Source organism: Herpailurus yagouaroundi, unplaced genomic scaffold (genome assembly GCF_014898765.1).
Source record: "Herpailurus yagouaroundi ecotype Mexico unplaced genomic scaffold, PumYag 197, whole genome shotgun sequence".
Classification (NCBI taxonomy): Eukaryota; Metazoa; Chordata; class Mammalia; order Carnivora; family Felidae; genus Herpailurus; species Herpailurus yagouaroundi.
In genome coordinates this window covers 9,713,072-9,733,894 of record NW_024412428.1, presented here as the reverse complement: position 1 = coordinate 9,733,894, position 20,823 = coordinate 9,713,072, and the positions used below count along the sequence as shown (strand labels likewise).

General features: G+C 40.9%; 1 protein-coding gene and 3 long non-coding RNA genes across 4 annotated transcripts in view; 2 read left to right on the top strand and 2 right to left on the bottom strand.

Moving 5' to 3' along the window:
- HSPH1 (heat shock protein family H (Hsp110) member 1) overlaps positions 1–13,570 on the top strand; it is a 24,201-nt gene extending 10,631 nt beyond the window's left edge. The window contains exons 9-19 of the mRNA XM_040447937.1: positions 4–148; positions 1,598–1,704; positions 1,953–2,086; positions 3,904–4,112; positions 5,738–5,869; positions 8,410–8,547; positions 9,437–9,562; positions 11,024–11,131; positions 11,211–11,330; positions 11,549–11,710; positions 12,669–13,570. Of these exons, the coding sequence (XP_040303871.1) occupies positions 4–148; positions 1,598–1,704; positions 1,953–2,086; positions 3,904–4,112; positions 5,738–5,869; positions 8,410–8,547; positions 9,437–9,562; positions 11,024–11,131; positions 11,211–11,330; positions 11,549–11,710; positions 12,669–12,875 (1,588 nt within the window). The 3' untranslated portion in view covers positions 12,876–13,570. The remainder of the gene's footprint in view (positions 1–3; positions 149–1,597; positions 1,705–1,952; positions 2,087–3,903; positions 4,113–5,737; positions 5,870–8,409; positions 8,548–9,436; positions 9,563–11,023; positions 11,132–11,210; positions 11,331–11,548; positions 11,711–12,668) is intronic.
- On the bottom strand, positions 4,610–5,496 carry LOC121012822 (uncharacterized). The gene is made up of 2 exons (XR_005782338.1): positions 5,164–5,496; positions 4,610–5,036 (listed from the first exon to the last, which is right to left on the bottom strand). It is a non-coding gene; the product is annotated as an uncharacterized LOC121012822 (long non-coding RNA).
- A 150-nt stretch (positions 13,571–13,720) lies between the features above and the next one.
- Positions 13,721–19,807, bottom strand: LOC121012820 (uncharacterized). Its single transcript, XR_005782336.1, has 4 exons — positions 19,634–19,807; positions 17,257–17,422; positions 15,102–15,160; positions 13,721–13,883 (listed from the first exon to the last, which is right to left on the bottom strand). It is a non-coding gene; the product is annotated as an uncharacterized LOC121012820 (long non-coding RNA).
- A 373-nt stretch (positions 19,808–20,180) lies between these two features.
- Positions 20,181–20,823, top strand: part of LOC121012821 (uncharacterized) — a 5,217-nt gene continuing 4,574 nt past the window's right edge. Inside the window, exon 1 of the long non-coding RNA XR_005782337.1 lies at positions 20,181–20,634. This is a non-coding gene — a long non-coding RNA (uncharacterized LOC121012821). The remainder of the gene's footprint in view (positions 20,635–20,823) is intronic.

Below are 20,823 nucleotides of genomic sequence, written 5' to 3'. Positions count from 1 at the left end.
CAGAGTTGAAGATGTGAGTGCGGTTGAGATCGTTGGAGGCACTACACGAATTCCAGCCGTGAAAGAAAAAATTGCCCGTTTCTTTGGAAAAGATATTAGCACGACACTCAATGCGGATGAAGCAGTAGCTAGGGGATGTGCACTGCAGGTATTATGTTCTCTTGCCTCCTTTCTCTTGCTGCTCGTTCCTTAAGCCATTTCTGCTTTGTTTCATTGTGGTGGGGTCATACAGTAAGCAGAGCCTTGTGTCTAATAGATATCACAAGGGAGCACACTTCCAAAAACATCTGTTAAGGCTGTGGGGAGACCAGGATTTTCAGATCTGGAACATCTAGGAAATTTCTGATTAAAAGAAATTTGCAGCTGATGTTTCTTGAACTGTGGATTAGGAATAGGCATGATTCTGAGGAGACACGGGAAACACAACTGTAAAGCATGAATCAGTTGTGTGGTGTTGACAGTTGTTACAAAGCACACAGGGGGATTAGAATAACAATGTGGTGCAATAAGGAATTGATTTGGGGGAAATTTCCTGGGCTAGGAGTATTAGTTAACAAGTGATTTTAGAAAACAGCTGACCCCCTTCCCCCTAATTGATTTTAACTTGCTTATCAAGTAAGAAGGTGGCTCAGAGGCTCAAGTGTGTTTGGCAGAGCAAAAGCACCAAAACTAGAAGTTGTTGATAAGAAAAGCAGCATCTGTAGTTAGGATATCACAGTCTGATGTAAGTAGTTTTGACTAAGTTCCAAGTTAACAATCCTTAAATTGTATTCTAGTTCGTACGGTTATTTTTGATATAAAGCAAAGCAAGAGATTCTATACACAAAGATATTTAGAAGGACTATACTTAATACTTAAAGAAGAACATATAGGTACTCATTATTGTTAATTATCTGTTGTATCATCATGATTCGTCATGGGGTTTTTGTTTTTCCTTTTTTCCTTGATAATGGAGTATGCCCCCTTCCCTAAGAAGTCTCCCAACTCCCCAGAACATCGGAAGTGTATCATTTCTTTAGAGGAAGAGCTCACTTTTGGTCTCTCTTTTGAAGGGTCCTGTGCTAATCAGAAACTGACTTTTAGCGTAGTCACATATTTAGTCATTTTTATGTAACTACTCTAAATCCACCTGTCTGTTGGGTGTCATCTACCCCAAATGTGAATTTACCATCACCTCCTTCATAAAATTCCTTGAAAATATGAATATTTGGGGTTTTATCTTTTTTCAGCTTCTTAGACATTCGAAGGATGATGTGGACAGAGCTGTTTGTGGATATATACACAGGTTCAAAAGTGGTACAGCTTGTAATTAAAGTTGCTGTCAGGACATTTCTGGAAAGGTCCATGTTTTTTCCCAAGCTCCTGTGAAACTTGCTGTTAGTTAACTGTTGCCATCCTAAGATTCATTGTATTATCTGTCTTTATATTTAGTGATTGGCATAGTATTTACATGATAAATCCTTTGCACTTAAGACAGTGTGTACCGTAAGCAATTTTGATTTTGAATTTAAACTTGATATCTGATTTTAATTAAAGGGTGAGTGCAATTATTTTATTCATAGCCTCCTGATAATCCTTTTTCTTTTTTCCTTTTAAGTGTGCAATTCTTTCCCCAGCATTCAAAGTTAGAGAATTTTCCATCACGGATGCAGTTCCCTTTCCAATATCTCTGGTGTGGAACCATGATTCAGAAGATACTGAAGGGTAGGTAGCAGAAGATAACTATTCAGATACTGTATTTTAATATCAAGGAAAATTAACAAATGACTTTTACAGTTGAGAGTCTGATTATTGGGATCTTTGAACAACCAACCTGATCAAAATATTTCTCTCATTTTGGTGTTAATAAATGGTGGGCTAGAATTGGTAGAGATCTCAGAGTGTTTATTCAGTTTGTGTAGCACAGTAAGTTTACATGTTTGCAATACTGAATGCTTTTTCCTTTCCTCTAGTGTGCATGAAGTATTTAGTCGAAACCATGCTGCTCCTTTCTCCAAAGTTCTCACTTTCTTGAGAAGGGGACCTTTTGAGCTAGAAGCTTTCTATTCTGACCCTCAAGGAGTTCCATATCCAGAAGCAAAAATAGGTGAGCCATTAATTTTGTGTGTTTATGCTTTTAAAGACTTAGTGTACAAATGTAAAAATTTGTCTTGATGTCGAGTGGAGTAGAATTCCACGTAAAGACATTGGTGATTTAGAATAATGGTGATGGAGGAATCTTTTCCTTCTATGGATGAAGAAATTGGCCAGTAGAGATGAAATGACTTGCTGGTGCCACTGTTACTTCCACATATTTGTGTTTAGGGACTCTTCAGTGTTTTTTCTCTTCTGATGCAGTCTCTATATTTAAAGCATCAGCACCTACTTTTACTGTTAACCTTTCTTCTGGATGGAACATTACTTCCAACTTAAAACCTGCCTCAGAACCCAGTGAAAAAAGTACATCTTTTTTGGTACACTTTTCTTGGAGAGGTTTGGCACTATCTGTCTGTTTTGACTCCTAGTTACTGGAAGTCTGTTGGAGAGCTACAGATACATCTTCCTGCGTGGCCATGTCTCTTTCCCAGGCTGAGGGCGAAATTCGCCAGCATCGCTAGATGTGTTCCAGACTCACCCTTGCCCCATACCTTTTTGTAATGAAGTTGTTTGAAGGAGTCTGACCTGACCAGTTGTGTCTTCTTTCTTATTATTTAAGACTAAAAGTGTACTGGCACAGATTGTTTGGTTTTGTTTTTAAACAGTTTTTACGAATTTATTGCCAAGAAATTGTTGAATAGAGACTGAACTTTTAATAGATAGGTTGGATTCTATGCATTAATTCCCCATCATGCAAAGGGGTATAATCCAGGTTTTTTAGTATGTCATCAAGTTAACATGTTACCACCAAAACCAAAAAGCTTAGACATACTTAAAGAACGGTCTTGAATTTCTCTTTCTCCTGTGACTTGTCTTGGATGCCCCATAGTAAATGCTGTTTCTTTAAATTATTTCCTGACCTCTAGTGATCTGATAATTATTGAATGTCAATTCCAACATCTTTCACTGACCTGGTAATTAAATATGTAACTTTCTGTGTTTGTGTAGACAGCACCTTAAATATAGGGCTGTTAAATCCCATATAGTGCTTTGCACATATGAGGTTCAAAATACTTAATTTTGGTTTAGTGATCTCTGGAATAAAGCTATTGGTGGAGATGATAGCTAACACTTAGCACTTGGTTCTGTAGTTTTACATGCTCACTGTAAACACTTGCCAACTCTGTCCATGGAAACATAGGTTAAATAACTTGAATTAGGACACATAGCCTGGGTTCAAGCCCAGGCCAGAGTCCACACTCTTAACCCCCCCTGAGTAATGGCTCTGGAACTACTGTATTTTGCATAGTAACTTCAGACTTTGATAAACAGGGGTTATCAAAACCTCTCGTATTTAAGACCTAGGGAAATGTTTTGATTATTCAGTCAGAAAAACCGTATTCCCTAAAGACCCTGTGGGATTAAAATGCATCTGGTGCTTGATATCGCTTGAGAGCCATCTACCTTACACTTGGTAACAGATTTTCCAGTCTAGTTTGTCCCTTAGCACCAATCTGGAGAAACAGGGTAGGAGGAGGCAGGGACTGCTTGTCAGCAGTGCAATATCTATGTTAAATACACCCAATCACAAGAGTGCCCTTGCTTTTGAAGGTTTTATGGCATATTAAGACTAATCTCAAAGCATTGACGTTTACCATATAACTAAGTTTATTTTATGTTTGTAGTGAAAAAGATTCTTAATTCAGTTGGTAGAGAAAATTGGGGAGATTTAGGACTAGCATACTTTCAAGCTGTATTTTCGGGCCTTTGACTTCTTTACGGAGATTTAGATGCACTTCTAAAATTGCCAGTTTCTTTTTGTTCCAGGCCGCTTCGTAGTTCAGAATGTTTCTGCGCAGAAAGATGGAGAAAAATCTAGAGTGAAAGTGAAAGTGCGAGTCAATACCCATGGCATTTTCACCATCTCTACAGCATCTATGGTGGAGAAAGTCCCAACTGAGGAGAATGAAGTATCTTCTGTTGAAACAGACATGGAGTGTCCAAATCAAAGACCAGCAGAAAACTCAGACACCGAGGTAAGTTTCTGGATCACCCTTTGTGTTTGAATATATAGTAGATTTAATTCTATAGGAGAAGGGTAGGGAAAGGTTAAAATACATGTTTCTTAATTTTGATTAGAATTTTGGGTAAGGGTGATAATAGCAGTTGCTAGGTGATGATAATATACAGCCCAGAATTTGATGACTTATGATTAAATTCTATATAGCTTAATTTGAACTGGCACATTACAATATAACTAGAGTCATAAAGTTTCTCTGAATTATTTTTTTAAAGGCATCGACCACATATTGAGAAGGCGGTGTTGACTGATGATTAAGAAAAAGACTTAAAAAAATTAATGTGGTGGAATATATACCAAATATTAAAGATTATTTTTAAAAATTGTGAAGTTGACTTTGGTATTTCAGGACTTGCTTTTATTTACATGGTTTGCACTTTTGTTTACATGGCTTGCTGTATTGTGGGAGGAGGGAAGAGAAGTATCTACATAGAGAATAGAAAGTTGTTATTGTTCACGTTCTTAATTTAGACTTTTGTTAGCATGAGTGCAGAAGAATTTTAAGAAACTTCAAGATAGATTAACTGTTAGAGTTTACTTTTGGATAATAATCACAAATAGCTTACGTGAAGAGGCAGGTGGTGTAATGTTTTAGTTAACATGTGAGAAAGTATGGTATCCTGTGGCCACACAACTCTATTAACACTGTTACCATTTCTAGAACGTTTAAAGAACATTTACATCTGAGCCTTGATTTTCTCATTTAGAAAAATTTCAAAATAATGAGTTAAATGACCAGTGCCATATACTTTGCCATTTGGCGACAGATACCATTATTCTAATACCTGTTGTATCAATCTCTTAGTGCCTTTTGGGTATATTTACATCATGAGTGCCTTGTTTTTGAATACTTCAGTGTCTGCCTTAGAATCTTGAAGTTCTGAAAGAAAATTTTAAGAGGCTTCAGGGTGGATAGAAAGTAGTTAAATTAGAATGTTTTGGGCTTTTCCCGAAGATGGGAAAAGAGCATAGCAAGCACTGATTATTGGGGATTGAGTTCTACTAACATGTAGCGTATATTCTTTATCCTGAGATCTTCTGAGGTGGAAATGGCTGGATCCCAAAAAGAAGGTGGGGACGGATGCGGTCTTGGGTATCTGTAAGCTGAAATGATGCATCCCTGAATGACTGATAGTTGGCTATTTTATGCAACTGTTCATTTCATTGAAATGGAGCTGTGTTGAGATGCTCACAGCTGCTGGTGAAATTGAAGTTTTGGAATCTTGTTTTTTGGGAGAGAGGCCTGGAGTCAACCTACTTTTTGTGCTTTTGAGAGCTTAAGAGCTGTACAAAGCTAGGTGAAAGTTTCTTAAAGGAGAGTTCTTGACTCATCACATCAATCAAAATGCCTACTACTTGGTTATTTAACTATATTAACTGCTATCGTGGAAAGAATTTCTTACAGGTTTAAGATTTGTAAGGAGTTTTCATGTGTTTATTTTGCTTTTATCCAGTCTCTTTTTTCCCCCACTTATTAAGACTTCAGAAATTGAGTGTACTGTCTTTGGTGCCCTATAACCTATTAAATTTATACAAGTACACCTGCTTTCTACATCCTTTGTGCCTGGGCTTTCATTTCAGAAAAATATCCAGCAAGACAACAGTGAAGCTGGAACACAGCCCCAGGTACAAACTGATGGTCAACAAACCTCACAGTCTCCCCCTTCACCTGAACTTACCTCAGAAGAAAACAAAATCCCAGATGCTGACAAAGTGAGTGACTCTTCTAGTTCATTCCTTTAGACAATGTTGCAACATGTGATCATTAATGATATCATTAAATCTGCAGTTTCAAGAGCAAGCACCAAGTTATCTTATTCTGGGTAGGATTTTTCTTCTGTTAATTTTTTATGTGTTTTTCAATTAAAATGAGTTAGAGGTACTCAAGCTCAACTCAGGAAACTGAATATCCTGCTTTAAACATGACAGCTTCTCTTGATGAACTGCTGCTCCGAGCAACAAGAGATGAATGCATGGCATTTCTTGTCTTCTTTGGTGCCAGACGTAGCTGCTAATGTGAGGAGCAGAAAGAGCTACATCCCAGTGCTGTGTGATGAGTTCTTACTTGCATTAGTCTGATGATAAATACACGGGCTATAGGAGTCTAGTAAACTTTTTTCTCCTCTCAAGTGACCTGTCAAATTAATTATGATCTGGTAACAACCAGATCGTACCTCAAAGTAATTTTGCTTTGCCATGCTTCCACAGTATGTATTGGAAGCTAAATGATTTGTGTGGTGTCCCTTGAATAAATGACAGCTTCTAATAAGCAAACCTTTAAAATTCATGGTCCGATAGATACCGCCAAGTTTCCATTGTGACTCCAGATCATTCTGTGCTTTGCAGAACTTCCACTTTTTGTGCAAATTGCATGTAAATTATTAATCTTTCATTAGTGATTTGGTTCTCTCTTACCCTCTGATGAATTCTAGAATTGTTCATTGGCAAAAATACATTATATACTTGGTAAAAGCTTTCAGTTTTTAATCTCATGCCCTGATTGGTCCTGGCGGGGCGGGGGGGGGGGGGGGGCCTACTATGACCTTTAGTTCGTGACTCTCTGAAAGCCGCCTTTTTCTTCTCTTCCAGAGTTGCGTGGTGGTGGAGGTGGTGGTGAAGCAGCTTTGCTTTCTTTGCCACAACAGCTCCCTGCCGTCCCCATCCTTCCCCTTCACGTAGCGTTGAGCATGAACTGACTTGTGCTGATGGTCTCAGTACCTGTCTGGAACATAACATGGGGCACCATCTCATATTCTTAGTTGTAGGTGGGACTGATAGCAGCAGACCCTCTGGAACACTGTCACATACTACTTTGGAGATTCTTCATCCGTGCCTTGTCGAGTGCCATTTTGTGATGTAATGGTTTAGTCAGTAGTCGGTTTAATGTTGGACCGTCAGAGAGTCTTATGCTGACTTCACTGCCACACATGTGCTGTCATCCATTCGTTTCCCAAATATCTGTCGTACTCCTGTGTTTTGCTAGGTGTAGATGTCATCTAACTCATCTTCCTTGTGGTTCGTGCCCCCGGAGCATGCATAGTCTGTTGGGGGGTCTGTGCACTAGAGTGAAGAAGGCATGGGGACTGCGGGCTGATTGGCAAGATCATTGTGGGTGAGGCAGCTGGCCGCACTGAGACCTGTGACTCAGGAATACTGAAATAAGTCTGGGAAACAGGAGTTCTAGTCCCGTCTCTGTCTTCATCATTTTAGGCAAGCCGCTGAACCTTTGTCAAGTCCCAGTTTCTTCTATGACGTGCCTAGAGCTTCAACCTTTTTTTTTTAACTCCCCAGAATTATCCACCGGTGGTGTTTGCCGTATCGATGGGCTATTCTTTCCTGTTTGGCCATCCCAGCCAGTCAGGGTATATGTTTTATACCCCTTGGTTTTTCTAATCTGTTCTACAGCTGAGTTTCCTAAATTGTGTTCTTTACCATCTCAGCTAGTAGGAGCCTATAGAAATGGAAACACAGAAAAGTCCTGGAAAATTAAAGACGATAGGAGAGATACTTACTTCTTTAGCCCTGTATTTACATATTTTTAAAAACTGCAGTAAATTGTTAGTGTTTGCTGCATCATTTCACTTTCTATATTAAGGCTCTTTGTCTCTTTTTGCCTTACAGAGTTGCTTGTGAAAAGTGGGATCACTCAAATACAGATAATAGGAATAAGGATACTTATACATATACTTACATATTTGTATGGGTGTGTGTGTATGTATATAATCCCCGCATTCAGCAGGAAACTTTAAAAGGCACTCATCAGTATAGTGCTAATTATAATTGCAACAGGTATAATAGTGGGATACAGGGATTTAAGTATATATTACAGGAGTAGATTGGTCCTAACGTGCTTAGCATTGGTCATAATCTATCTTGTTACTATTAAGGTTCTAGACTATTATTTAAAGACGTGGCAATTTAATAATATTTTTGACTTTTGGAGTCTGAAATATTGTTGAAGGGGGTTAAAAATTAGAGAACTATGAAGAAAAGCTTTAGCAGGAGAGATTAAAATTTACCATGCAAAGAGAAAAATATCCTGAATTCTTGAAGGAAAGTATGACGTGTTTAACTTGTAACTGCAGCCCAATGTAAAATGTGTGGTGGGAATTAGACGGTCTTCGACATTCTTCTAAAGTTTAGGGACTTTATTTTTGCCTAAGTCATCAGTAAGTATGATAGGGAGATACTGTTGTCATTGTTTCAAGGATTATGTAAGAATTTTTCCACTTCTTTTTTACCCCTTCCCTAAGGTAAATGAAAAGAAAGTTGACCAGCCTCCAGAAGCTAAAAAACCCAAAATAAAGGTGGTGAATGTTGAGCTGCCTATTGAAGCCAACTTGGTCTGGCAGTTAGGGAAAGACCTTCTTAACATGTATATTGAGACAGAGGTAAGTGCTTCAGGTAAATATTTTTCATTCTGCTGTGTATTTAGTTGTTTAGCCCTGTTACCCATATTTCTAATAGATAAATACGTACACTTCTTTCCCATACTCCCAAGTTCTCTACAGTTTTAGGAATAGGATGAGTCCATAACTAATGGTTTTCCAATTTAATGTTTTTAACAAGCTTTATTTATAGTTTTGCATCCTTTTGAAAGAAAGCTGTACCGTAGATCATTCTGCCAGGTATATAATTGATTGCCCAAGTTCTTGGAAGAAATCAGATGCCAGTATGTCGTAGCACAGAGCACAATACAATTGGTATTTCAGGCCATACTACGTATTTCTGTTAAAGTACGTTGTGCTTCTTTGTAGTCTAGAATATGTGAACATAATTGAGATTCTGTTTTATTTTGCTGAGATGGCAACATTGTGCTTAGAAATTTAATAATTATACCTCACTTATATTTCATAAGTGGGTAAATAAATTTGTAGTCCTTAATTTCAAATATGGTGGCAGAATGGTGTGACCATTATACGCTTGCCGATATTAATCCTAATAGGAGACGATCGTATAACTACCTAAAGAAAATAATAAATTACAGCGGATTGGGTTTTTCCCCCCTTGGTATTAAACCTGAGATGCGGAAGCTATGTAATTTATTACCTAATGTGGTTTTTTTTTTTTTTTTTTTTTTTTTTAAATCACAACCTACTATGTGTATATAGTAAATGAAGAACTTTGTAAGATTTATTGGAAGATTCATGAGGTGTATGTTAGAACTGTTAACACTTTTGGGGGCGGGGTATATAATTGTTGATTTTAACACCAGAGTCTAGTTAAAATTTAGTTACAGATCACAGAAGACTGGAATTGACCTTTTCTGTTTTCTGACAGGGTAAGATGATAATGCAAGATAAATTGGAAAAGGAAAGAAACGATGCTAAAAATGCGGTGGAGGAATATGTGTATGAGTTCAGGGACAAGTTGTGTGGACCATATGAAAAATTTATATGTGAGCAGGTATGTGTAGAGCGTTGTTGTTTTCTTTTTCTGAGTTTATTTTGAGAGAAAGCGCACATGCACGCTCACAAGATGGGGAGGAGCAGAGGGAGAGAGAGAATCCCAAGCAGGCTCCGTGCTGTCCGCACAGAGCCTGATGCTGGGCTCAGTCTCACAAACCGTGAGATCATGACCTGAGCTGAAATCAAAACTTGGATGCTTAACTAACCGAGCCACCCAGGTGCCCCACGTTCTGTTTTTATTCAGATAATCTCATAAAGTGTTTCATCTCAAATCTGACATTTAAATCTCTACTAGATTATGTAACGAGCTTTTTGAAAACGGAAAACTTGAAATAGAAATTGTATAAACAAAGTCTCGGAAAGAGGCCCATTAGTGATGTGCAGTTTTACATTCTAACTTATCCCAGTGACCCTTTAGTTGTTATCATCCACAAGAAAGAACCTATCAAACATTTACTCAGAGTCTGTGACACTAAAGGTTTGGGGGCTAGAGGGATAAATAAGAGGGGAAAAAACCTTGCTTTTAAAGACCTCAGAACTTTTTTTTTTTTTTTTTTTTTTTTTTTAATGACTGGTTCCCTTGCCTGCTCTGTGGTCATTGTTTTATCCCATAAGACTTGTTCATGCAGTTGTTCCAAAGTTTATTGAGCACATTATTCCCCTTAGCCCTTTTCTAAGCTCCCAAAGTCAGTGTGGCTCTGAGTAAATCCCAGAAGCCCAACTGTGAAAGATCGGACTTAGAAAAAAATTGGCTAGATAGAAATTTAGGATGGTTTAGGGATTAATCCTGAAGTTACAAGAATTTAAACTTGGAGGAGTCTGTTTTGTTCTAAGATCCTTGAGCTACCTTGTAATAAACTTGGTTTTTGGCTCTGCCCCGACACTTCCTGAATTTCTTAGATGGTTTGGGTTCTGAAGGAGAGATGACCCAAAATAGGGTAGACCTCCTCAGGCTAGAGTAGAAACAATTACATGAATTGGTTCGGAAATGATTTAGGTTCAGTGATTGAATTGTTGTCAACTTGTCTGACATCTCCCTTTCAGTATTCGGTAGTTGTGGGAGTGAAGAGAAAGTTACTTAGTCAAGGCCCAGTTGCTTTGAAGAACGGGAAGAGAACTGCTCTTCCATAACCACATTTCAGTGTATAGATTGTCCAACACTGGACTTCTGAGATACATCATTAAGTCAGTAAGCAGCTTACCAAAAACTCTCAGATGTCCCTGTGTAAAAGAGAAGCCAAAGAATTACAGTTCATCCCTCATGTAAAATGTATGGCACGGGTGGTGTTTATTGCTCCTTGATAACTTTTCAGTAAAGAGAATCCAGCTAATCAGCGTGCCTTCCTAGAAGTAAGATTGGTTACTTAGCGTTTAACACTTCTGAGGATGACTGTTTTGCTGTGAAAATTTTTGTAGTAAAGTTGCAACTGATACGGATTCTCTTCTGTTTCCCATACAGGATCACCAAAATTTTTTGAGATTGCTCACGGAGACCGAAAACTGGCTCTATGAAGAGGGAGAGGACCAAGCTAAACAAGCATATGTTGACAAGTTGGAAGAATTAATGGTAAGCCCTTCTCTCCCCCTAGACTACAGACTTCTGAGATGCAGTTAGACAAATGCTAATTTATTACATTTTGTTTTAGAAAATTGGCACTCCAGTTAAAGTTCGGTTTCAAGAAGCTGAGGAACGACCAAAAATGTTTGAAGAACTGGGACAGAGACTGCAGCACTATGCCAAGATAGCCGCGGACTTCAGAAATAATGTAAGTCTTTTTATGCGTCGCAAGGAAGTTAACCTAGATTTTAATAAACTAATACCAAGTTGAGGAGCCTTCGTTGTGAACACATCTTCCTAAGTGAGACATTTGTTTTTGTGTTTGAGACCAGAGGAAGGTTTGAACTTCATGGAAAATTGGGTCAGGTGAGATGTTATTGTTAAATACTTCGTTTCACAGGATAACTGTGCTTTTTTTCCATTCAGGATGAGAAATACAATCATATTGATGAGTCTGAGATGAAAAAGGTTGAGAAGTCTGTTAATGAAGTGATGGAGTGGATGAACAACCTCATGAATGCTCAGGCTAAAAAGAGTCTTGACCAGGATCCAGTTGTACGTGCTCAGGAAATTAAAGCAAAAATAAAGGTAAGCATTAATGTCTAATGTTTACTTCTGTGTTCTCTTCGGGACTCCAGTTGTAATCCTGTGAACTTGAGACAATTCTTTCTTTGATCAGTCTTTACCTCATTCTGACTGAAACCAGATTTCTTATTAGTTCACTGTTGATACTTCAAAATACAGAAGACCTTATGTTTCTGTAAAATTCCCTTTTCTTCATTATTCATTTACTTCAATAAATAATACATTTGTTGAGCGCCTACCATGTGGCAGCCATTGGTCACAGGTTAAACTGAGTGTACAGAGGCAGTCCCCGCCCCTGTCACAGTCCACCTGCTGGTTCGAGGAAGGCTTCGCAGCTTACAAGTGCGGAAGGAAGTGTATCAGATGGTGTCAGGTGCTGCGGGCACAAATGAAGGTAGAGTGTTAGGATTCCGGGCACTGGAGAAGGACCCAGATTGGTATTGTATCAAGGAAGGACTTGCCAAGTGTGTGAGGCTTTAAAGAAAGCTGAGAAGAAAACCAAAGAATGCTTTTCATCTGCAAGAATGTTTAAACACAGTGAAGGTTAAAGAATCGTGAGCCTTTGAAGTCAGGGGGCTGTAAACTTGAATCCCAGCTCTTCACTCACTGGTTTTCCTGATCGTGAGGTTAAATTATCCAGCCTCTCTGAACCATCTTCTCTCTCCTACATAGATGGGGATCATAATTCCTACTTTCTAATACTGTTGTGAGGATTAAGTGAGGTAATATAATCTAGGAGTACTTTGCAAGTTCCTGACACATCCTACAAGAATATTCTCTTCTCTCTTGATCAGGCCTCAAGCTATAGTTTTGGGCAAGTGTAACGAGAAAATGAATTCCTTGAGCTGTATATAATTGGAGTTGGTAGAAATGTACCCGTTCACGTGTGTTATGAAAGTAATTGAAAATGAGTGGATGGATCTGAGTTACCCTGATGACCAGTTTTGTTTTCCTTGCTTAGGAGTTGAATAACACCTGTGAACCCGTCGTAACACAACCCAAACCAAAGATCGAGTCACCCAAACTGGAAAGAACTCCAAATGGCCCAAATACTGATAAAAAGGAAGAAGATTTAGAAGGCACAGAAAATCTGGGTGCCGAGCCTCCACGTCAGAACGGGGAGTGTTACCCTCACGAGAAGAGGCCCGTTAACATGGACTTGGACTAGAGCACACTACGTCGGCTTCGTCCTTCAGTCAGTAGATGTTTCTGCCACAGTATGTGACTCTACATAACATACTGAGACTATTTATATTTTCTTTTTTAAGGATGTTTAGAAATTTTGTGTATTATATGGAAAGAGAAAAAAGCTTCAGTCTGTAGTCTTTATGATCCTAAAAGGGAAAATTGCCTTGGTAACTCTCAGATTCCTGTGGAATTGTGAATTCATACTAAGCTTCTGTGCAGTATTCCCATTTGCATCACTGAGGATGAATTTGACTTTTGTCTTTTGGAGAAAATAAACTGTACTGCTTGTTCAAGAGGGCTGTGATTAAAATCTTGAAGCATTTGTTCCTGCCAAGGTAGTTTTCTTGCATTTTGCTCTCCATTTCAGCACGTGTGTGGGTGTGGATGTTTATAAACAAGACTAAGTCTGATTTCATAAGGGCTTTCTAATATTAATTCTGTCCAATAGAATATGACTTTTTGCTTTGATATTAAAAAAATCCAATGAGTAAAGCAAAAGCTAGTGAAATGTGTTAGCAGCATGCAGAACAAAAACTTTCAACTCTATCTCTTGTTATACAGCACATTGTCATGTGAAGGCGTAAATTGGAAGAAATGTGGATTCTGTTTGTCACTGATATTGTGAAGCTTTTATGAGCTTTAAAATAAAGTTCATCTCATGGTGTCATTTCTAAACGGTTTTGTCACTAACTTACATGGGACTGAGGGAGAGGAAAAGCATGTAAACTGTAGCAGAAATGAAGTTCTTTCGTATGAAAAATCCCAATTTTCCCTTTTCTGATACCCCTTACATATGCTTTCTCCCGATAGAAAAGTAGCATATGTTTATTATATTAAACATGGTCTTTAATATAAAGTTGAATGTAACTCCCAACACCCAGAAGAAAACATTAACCTGTTGCGTATCTTTCGAGCCTTTTCCTCCTGATGACGGTGTGTGTGGGGACGGGTATACGTGTTCCACTGTTGTGCAGGATGTTTTCTAAAACTGACCAAGGAGAGAAGTACAGTTAGGTGTTGTTAACTGTACTGCTCTACCGAGTTCCAAGGTGAAGACATACATAAAACTACTTTAACCAGTCCCAGTGCCGGTGGAGAGCGGTTTGTCTGGGTCTTTTAATCTAATTAATCCCGCGGTGAATCCTCTATCTGCATATTTTCTAAGGACAAGAAGTGTCAGGTGTGGGGTGGGGAAGACATGCTCATTTAGGATAGATGACAACCACGCTATACCCACTAAGGGCAGCAGTTTTATGCTCTTTTAATGAGGACCAATTTTCCCTCACCAAGGGGCAGAATGCATCTTTTATGTGCTGCCAGTCTGTTAGAATAATCTATTTAGCTACTGTGTGTCAGGCTTTTCAGAGTTTAGTCCTTAAAACAGCCCCGGCACTCCAGCTACCCCAATCTTAAATCCCACACTCAACAGTCATTCTGCACTAAGTAACTTGTCTTTGTTACGTGTGGCTTGTACTTCCGACATTCTGAATTTGTTTGCCTACGTGTGTTTCATAAAGGTTTTATTCGTTCTTATTTGTAGTGTTTATTGATTTTCCATGTTACTATTGAGGATCTTAACCATTTGCCAACATTCAAACATTTTCCCACTTTGCAATTTCTTTTAACTTTGTTTTTCCATGTAGAGTTGACCTCGTGGTTTTTCTGTTCTCTTAATGCACACTAATACATACTCATTGTACAGTTCCCCATTGACAGGTGAAGGTAGGTTAGTGTTCTGTGTACAATTGGGAAGCTCATAAAAGATGAAAGATTTTAAAATACAAGAATGGGAAAACTTTTTTCTTCCATCCCCAAATAGTACCTGATGACAGAGGAACTATCAGCCTGTCCTAAATCAGTATTAAAGATGGGAAGTTTTCTGTAGTATCACTTTTCTGTAAAGATGAAGTCGTTTTTTGTTTTTTGTTTTTTAATGGCTCAACTAGCTATAGTTTGCAGACCTCAAGATTGCATTTTTGGATGTTGGAAAACAACATTGTCAATGTTGACGACTTCATAATACATGTTAATATTCTAATATATATCATAATATCACACAATTGTGATTTATCTAGCAATCACTTAGAATCCTCAAGGCATGGAGTAGTTTGGATAAATGCTCTATTTAACAAAACATGGAATTTTATATTTAATTTTAACTTAAATGGTCACTTTCTGACAATTATTCCTAAAAATATCTACTCACTGGAGAACATGGGCAGTAACCTGACATTGGCTGTGGCAACTTCTTACTATATATGTCTCCTGAGGCAAGAGAAACAAAGGCAAAAATAAACTATTGGGACTTTATCAAGATAAAAAGCTGCACAACAAAGGAAACAAAAGGCAAGCTACAGAATGGGAGAATATATTTGCTAATGACGTATCTGATAAAGGGTCAGTGTCCAAAATACCTAAAGGACTTAACCAAACTCAACACCCCCGCCCCCCCCCCCCAAAAGTAATCAGTTAAAAAATGGTCAGGAGACATGAATAGGCATTTTCCCAAAGAAGACCTACAGATGGCCAACAGACACATGAAAAGACCTTCAACATCACTCATCATCAGGGAAACCTAAATCAAAACCACAATGAGATACCACCTCACACCAGTCAGAGTATCTAAAATTAACACAGGTAACAGATGTCGGTGAGGATGTGGAGAAAGAGGAACCCTTTTGCATTGCTGGTGGGAATGCAAACTGGTGCAGCCACTCTGGAAAACCGTATGGAGGATCCTCAAAAACTTAAAAATAGAACTACCCCATGATCCAGCAATTGCACTATAAATATTTATCCAAAGGACACAAAAATACTGATTCAAAGAGATACATGAACCTCAGTGTTTATAGCAGCATTATCAACAGTATCCAAATTATGGAGAACCCAAATGTCCAGCAAGTGATGGATAAAGATGGGAGATATATATCTCACATGTGTATGTATATATGTAATAAATTTCACATTACACCTCCCATACATACATACATACAATGAAATATAAGCCATCAAAAAGAATGAAATCTTGCCATTTGCAATGACGTGTATGGAGCTATAGAGTATTATGCTAAGCAAAATAAGAGAAAGACAAACATGATTACACTCACATGTGGGATTTAAGAAACAAAACAGATGAACATGTGAAAAAGAGAAGCAAACTAGGAAACAGACTCTTTACCTATAGAGAATAAACTAGAGAGTTACTGGCAGGGAGGTGGGCCTGGGATGGGTTAAATGGGTAATGGGTTAAGGAGGGCACTAGTAATGATATACTGGGTATTGTATATAAGTGATGAATCGCTATATTGTACACCTAAAACCAACATTACACTATGTGTTAACCAACTGGGATTTAAATAAAAACTTGGAAAAAATGTCTACCCTTGTAGACCCCTGGAGTCTAGTTCATCATGAACATTGGTGAAGTCTGAGCAATGATTAGCTTTCTTGGGTCAAATCCCCAATGTTTACTTTTTATTGTCCTTGATTCCCCATCAAAAAAATGTAATATGCCTCGTTTCAAAAGCCTTTCAAGAGTTACTTTCAGAAAGTCCAAAAAATAAACTTTGGTTGTTGCCAATGACTCACTTTTATCAGCGGCATTTGTATGTGTGTGTGTGTGTGTGTGTGTGTGTGTGTGTATATATATATATATATTTTTTTTTTTTTTTTTTACATTACCACTTCCATCCAGACTTCTATCCAGACTATGGTATTTGCTGTGCAGGAATACGTCACTCTCTCTATGTAATCCACACAAAACAACCCTGTCATGCTTTTCTGGGGAGATGGAGTCTTCTAATGATATTTGGAGAGAGAGATTCAGTTTCCCAAAGTACTATGTACTGTGGGCGTGGTTACGCCCCTCCAGTGGGCAGGGTGAGGAGAAAGTTTCCCCCGTGCCATTCCAGCTAGCGGTGGCAAATGTGCTATGGTTTTTCTCTCCGTGGCCTAGCTTCGCTAGCATTGGGTACTTCCTAAAAGACAACCAGTCGAAATCGGTTATTTTTGAGTCTGTATTTGCATGTGTTTTGTAAATAATATGAGCATGTGTGACATATTTGAAAGCTTCAGAATAATTAGCTCTTCCAGTCTCTGGCGGTTTCATTTTCTCAGAACTGTAGTACAGCATGGGTCCCTTAACGATTCTTAATCTACTTAAGGCGGGTGGCACTGTGTTATGGGGACCGCCTGGCGCCTCATACGGTGTTCAACAGCATCCCTCATCTCTACCCACTAGGTGCCACTAGGTGCCCCTGTTGTGACAACCAGAGAGGACCCCTGCCCCTTGAGAGCCTCTCTAGGGAAAGCGATGACCTTCCAAATCGCACACAAAGAGAAGGGGGGATATTGGCACTTACCTGCCTCCGAGTGCCTCAGCCCTCTGCGAGGTGCTCCTACTCGGGCTTCACAGTCCTCTGAGGGTATGTTTCCCATTTTACCAGTGGGGAAATGGGGTGAAGGACAGTCCGACCAAGTTGAGAGGTTCATCAGAACTTAGATCTGACTCCAAAGGCAGTGTTCTCCCTATGGCAGCAGAGGGATAAAAGTTAGCATGTACTCACCCAGGGGTAACAGTTGGTCAGCGCGGTGAAAATACACTTTTATCATCATTGCAAACGCTCCATGAGAGGCCTCCGAATCTGTTCTCTGCAATCATCCATTGAATGCAACCGTATTAAGATGTGTTATTTTCTCACCAGGCTGTAGAGAGCTTTCTAAGCCCATGCTTCTTTGACACACCAAAGCTTTTCACCACCAAATACAGTCTCTTAGTCCAGTGTTTGCAACCCCGGTTGCGACCGAGACAGAAACCGAGAGGCAGAGAGAGAAAGGAAGAGAAGAGAGAGAAAGATTAAGCAAGATATCAGTGTATAAAAAGAATCAAGATGAGGACTGGTTCTGTTAGACCATTACAAGTGTTCATTAAAACAACAAGACAATTTAACAAAAACCCGAAAAACGAGCTTGCCTCTCCATTAAACGCTGACCCAGAAACAGTGATTTGCAACGCAGGCTACAAGTTAAAAGATGCCAGAAGTTTTTAAAACAAAAAACAAAAAACAAAAAAAAACAAAAACCAAAAAACGAAAACACCCACAGAGATTCTGATTGGGATGGGGCCTGGGCATCAGGATTTGCAAGGCTTCCCAGGGGAGTGTAACCTGCAAACTCAAGAACCATTGAGCTATTGACTATACACAGGATGTATGTGATAGCTGATATTTCAGCCAAGGTATCTGAAGTTCCGTTTTCCGAGCAGTGACGCTATATTCTATAAACTGATATATGCCCATCCATCTACATTTTTCTATACTTAGCCTTTTCTCCTTGGCTATGGATGTTCAATTCTCCCTTAAGCTACCCAACTTCCTCACTCCTCCTCTCCTGTCGCTTCCCCCTAGGGGGACTTGGGGATTGATGTGATACGGTTACCGGCACCTTTCCGTAGGTCTGTGTGTATCGTTTTAATGGTTTCTGTTTTCCTCACTTAAGGCTTGAGGCATATGGAGAATGAGCCCCCGTGCAGCCCACTGAATGAATGGTAGCAGTTATTTACTCTGGTCCTCGTAGGGGCTCCTCCCCTGCATCACCACCACCCCTCACCCCAACATCCTCTGCACACATACTGCAGCCCAGAGATTTCCAACAAATGTGCTCCCTTTTTAATGCTTTCGTCTTTTATTATTAAAAACAAAACAAACAAAGTGGAGAGAATCAGGAAACAACCCCCTACATCCCCCGTACTGGCTCCAGCTCAGTTGGGGATAGCACTGGGTGACAAATTAAGTGCTTCCATAGCTTTTACGTCAAACATACTGGGGGTTCCATTCCGGCTCCACATTTTACAAACAATCAGCATGGCTTTGACATTGACTTCCCCCAGCCAATTTCCTCCATAAGCTCGGTTTCTCCCTCTACAAAGTGGTCGTCCTTGAGGACGAAAGGAGTTGGTCTACACGACGACGTGTTTGGGGATCTTGGCACAGAGCAGGCATGCGGTGAAGGCTGGCCGCACCAAGAGTAGGGAGGGGCTTCCTCTTTGCTAGGTTTCTTTTCCAACACCAGCATATACTGTTTACTCCTACCTGCTATCACTGCACACACGCGTGCACACACACACACACACACACACACACACACACACACATACACACGATAGTTTTTAATTTCTTCCCTTTCATGTTTTCTCTGAAAATCGTGGCTTTTGAAATAGACATGGGCAGTCAACGCATGCCTGTCTTCCTGCTCGGTGAACCAACCAGCCGCTGTGGGGTGAGTGGAAATTCAGTCTATTTATCATCGCCGGGTGCCCAGGGCTACCTCTTTGCTAACACTTCCAGGTCTGGGAATGTTCTAGAAGCCAGATGGCGCCAAAAAAAGGCTCTGAGGGACCATGACTTTATAATCCATAGGCCAAGGACACTATTTGCCCAGGGCCAAAGAAGGGGTGATTGTCAAAATTAGTGAATCGTCCTGTTTACTGGCACCAAAAACCTCCGAGAGAGTTGCCTTAATACTATCCCTTTCCCACAAAACGACAAATACCAGAGTAGCTTTTTTTTTTAACGCCCCTCCCTTTTTATTTAGAAAAATTGGCAGAACAGTGCCGTGCCAGTCACAGCGACAGTCACCTCTCCCGCCCATACCTTCTCCGTCACCCCTCATCCTCCCACCCCTCAAGTCCACTGTGGCGCCCAAGGAACCCCTCCTCCGCACAAGAGCCCGACCAGGTACCTCGGTCCCCCAAACGTCCTTTACGGCTGTTGTGTGGATCCAGCGTCCGATCGAGGATGACGCGCCTCATCACTTCATCTGGGTGTCATAAGCAGCCCGACCCTCTCTAAACGATGTTAAGTGCTGTTTGAGGATTCTGGACATTCTATAGCAACGCTATACATAAATGTTTTGCCTAAAGGAGAGCTTTCTCGAGGAATTTAGAAGGTGATTCTTTATTGGTCAAAGAATTCTCATGAGGTACTTGCATTCGCTGGTCCCAAGTGTGTCTTAGTAACAGCTACCTAATCTTGCGACGAGGGTCATAACATTCCTCCATGAGTAGGTAATTCACATGCGAGGGTAAACGGCCCTACTGCTCCACGGCCACGAAGATAAAACCCAGAAGAGCAGGGGGGCGCGCAGAGCCGCGCCTCCCCGTGTCCAGGAGTGGGGGTGGGCACCCTCTCCGTGAGGAGTTTGGTGGGGACCGAACTGTGCCCACAAGGGAGCACTGACGTTCAAGCCAGGGGCGGAGTGGAGGGAGGAGCGCTGCTCGGGGCAGGGGCTGCTGCTCCGGAAGGAATGGAAGGATGTGTGGCACCCCCGGCCCCCGCGGGGGGCTGCCGGCTCCCACCTCCTCCCTGGGCTCTCCCCGCACCTCCGAGCGGATGCGTCACCCTGACGCGGCAGGGAGGGCCGTGGCCAGGGGGCTTCTTCAGCGCCTGGCGGGCCGGGGCCTGTGGGGTCCACCTGGCAGCGACGGTCCCCCGGTTGCCACACAGTGAGGCCGGCCCGGGGTGCCGACAGGGAAGCAGGCCGTGCTGGGAATCGTCACAAACGACCTGAGCGATTCACGGATCCCCTTCTGCGGACTTGGCCCTTGCGCTTTGCCCCGGAAGGAGCACCTCCCCTGAGATCTCTGCGCGCTCACGGGGCCACTTCAGCGCCTCTGGGCGCTCGCGTGCCGTGCGCTCCCGACGAACGACGAACGGCAGGGACGGGGACAGGCCGACTCCCAGGTCTCTGACTTCCGTGTCAGAGTGAAAAAGGGTGCCATGCCTCAAAATGGAGCCCACAGGAGGAGGCCGGGCTAGAGGGGGGCGTGAGGAGAGCGGAGGGGGGTTTGGGGGGAGCTGAGGGGGGCGTGAGGAGAGCTGAGGGGAGCGAGAGGAGAGCGGAGGGGGGCGTGAGGAGAGCTGAGGGGGGGT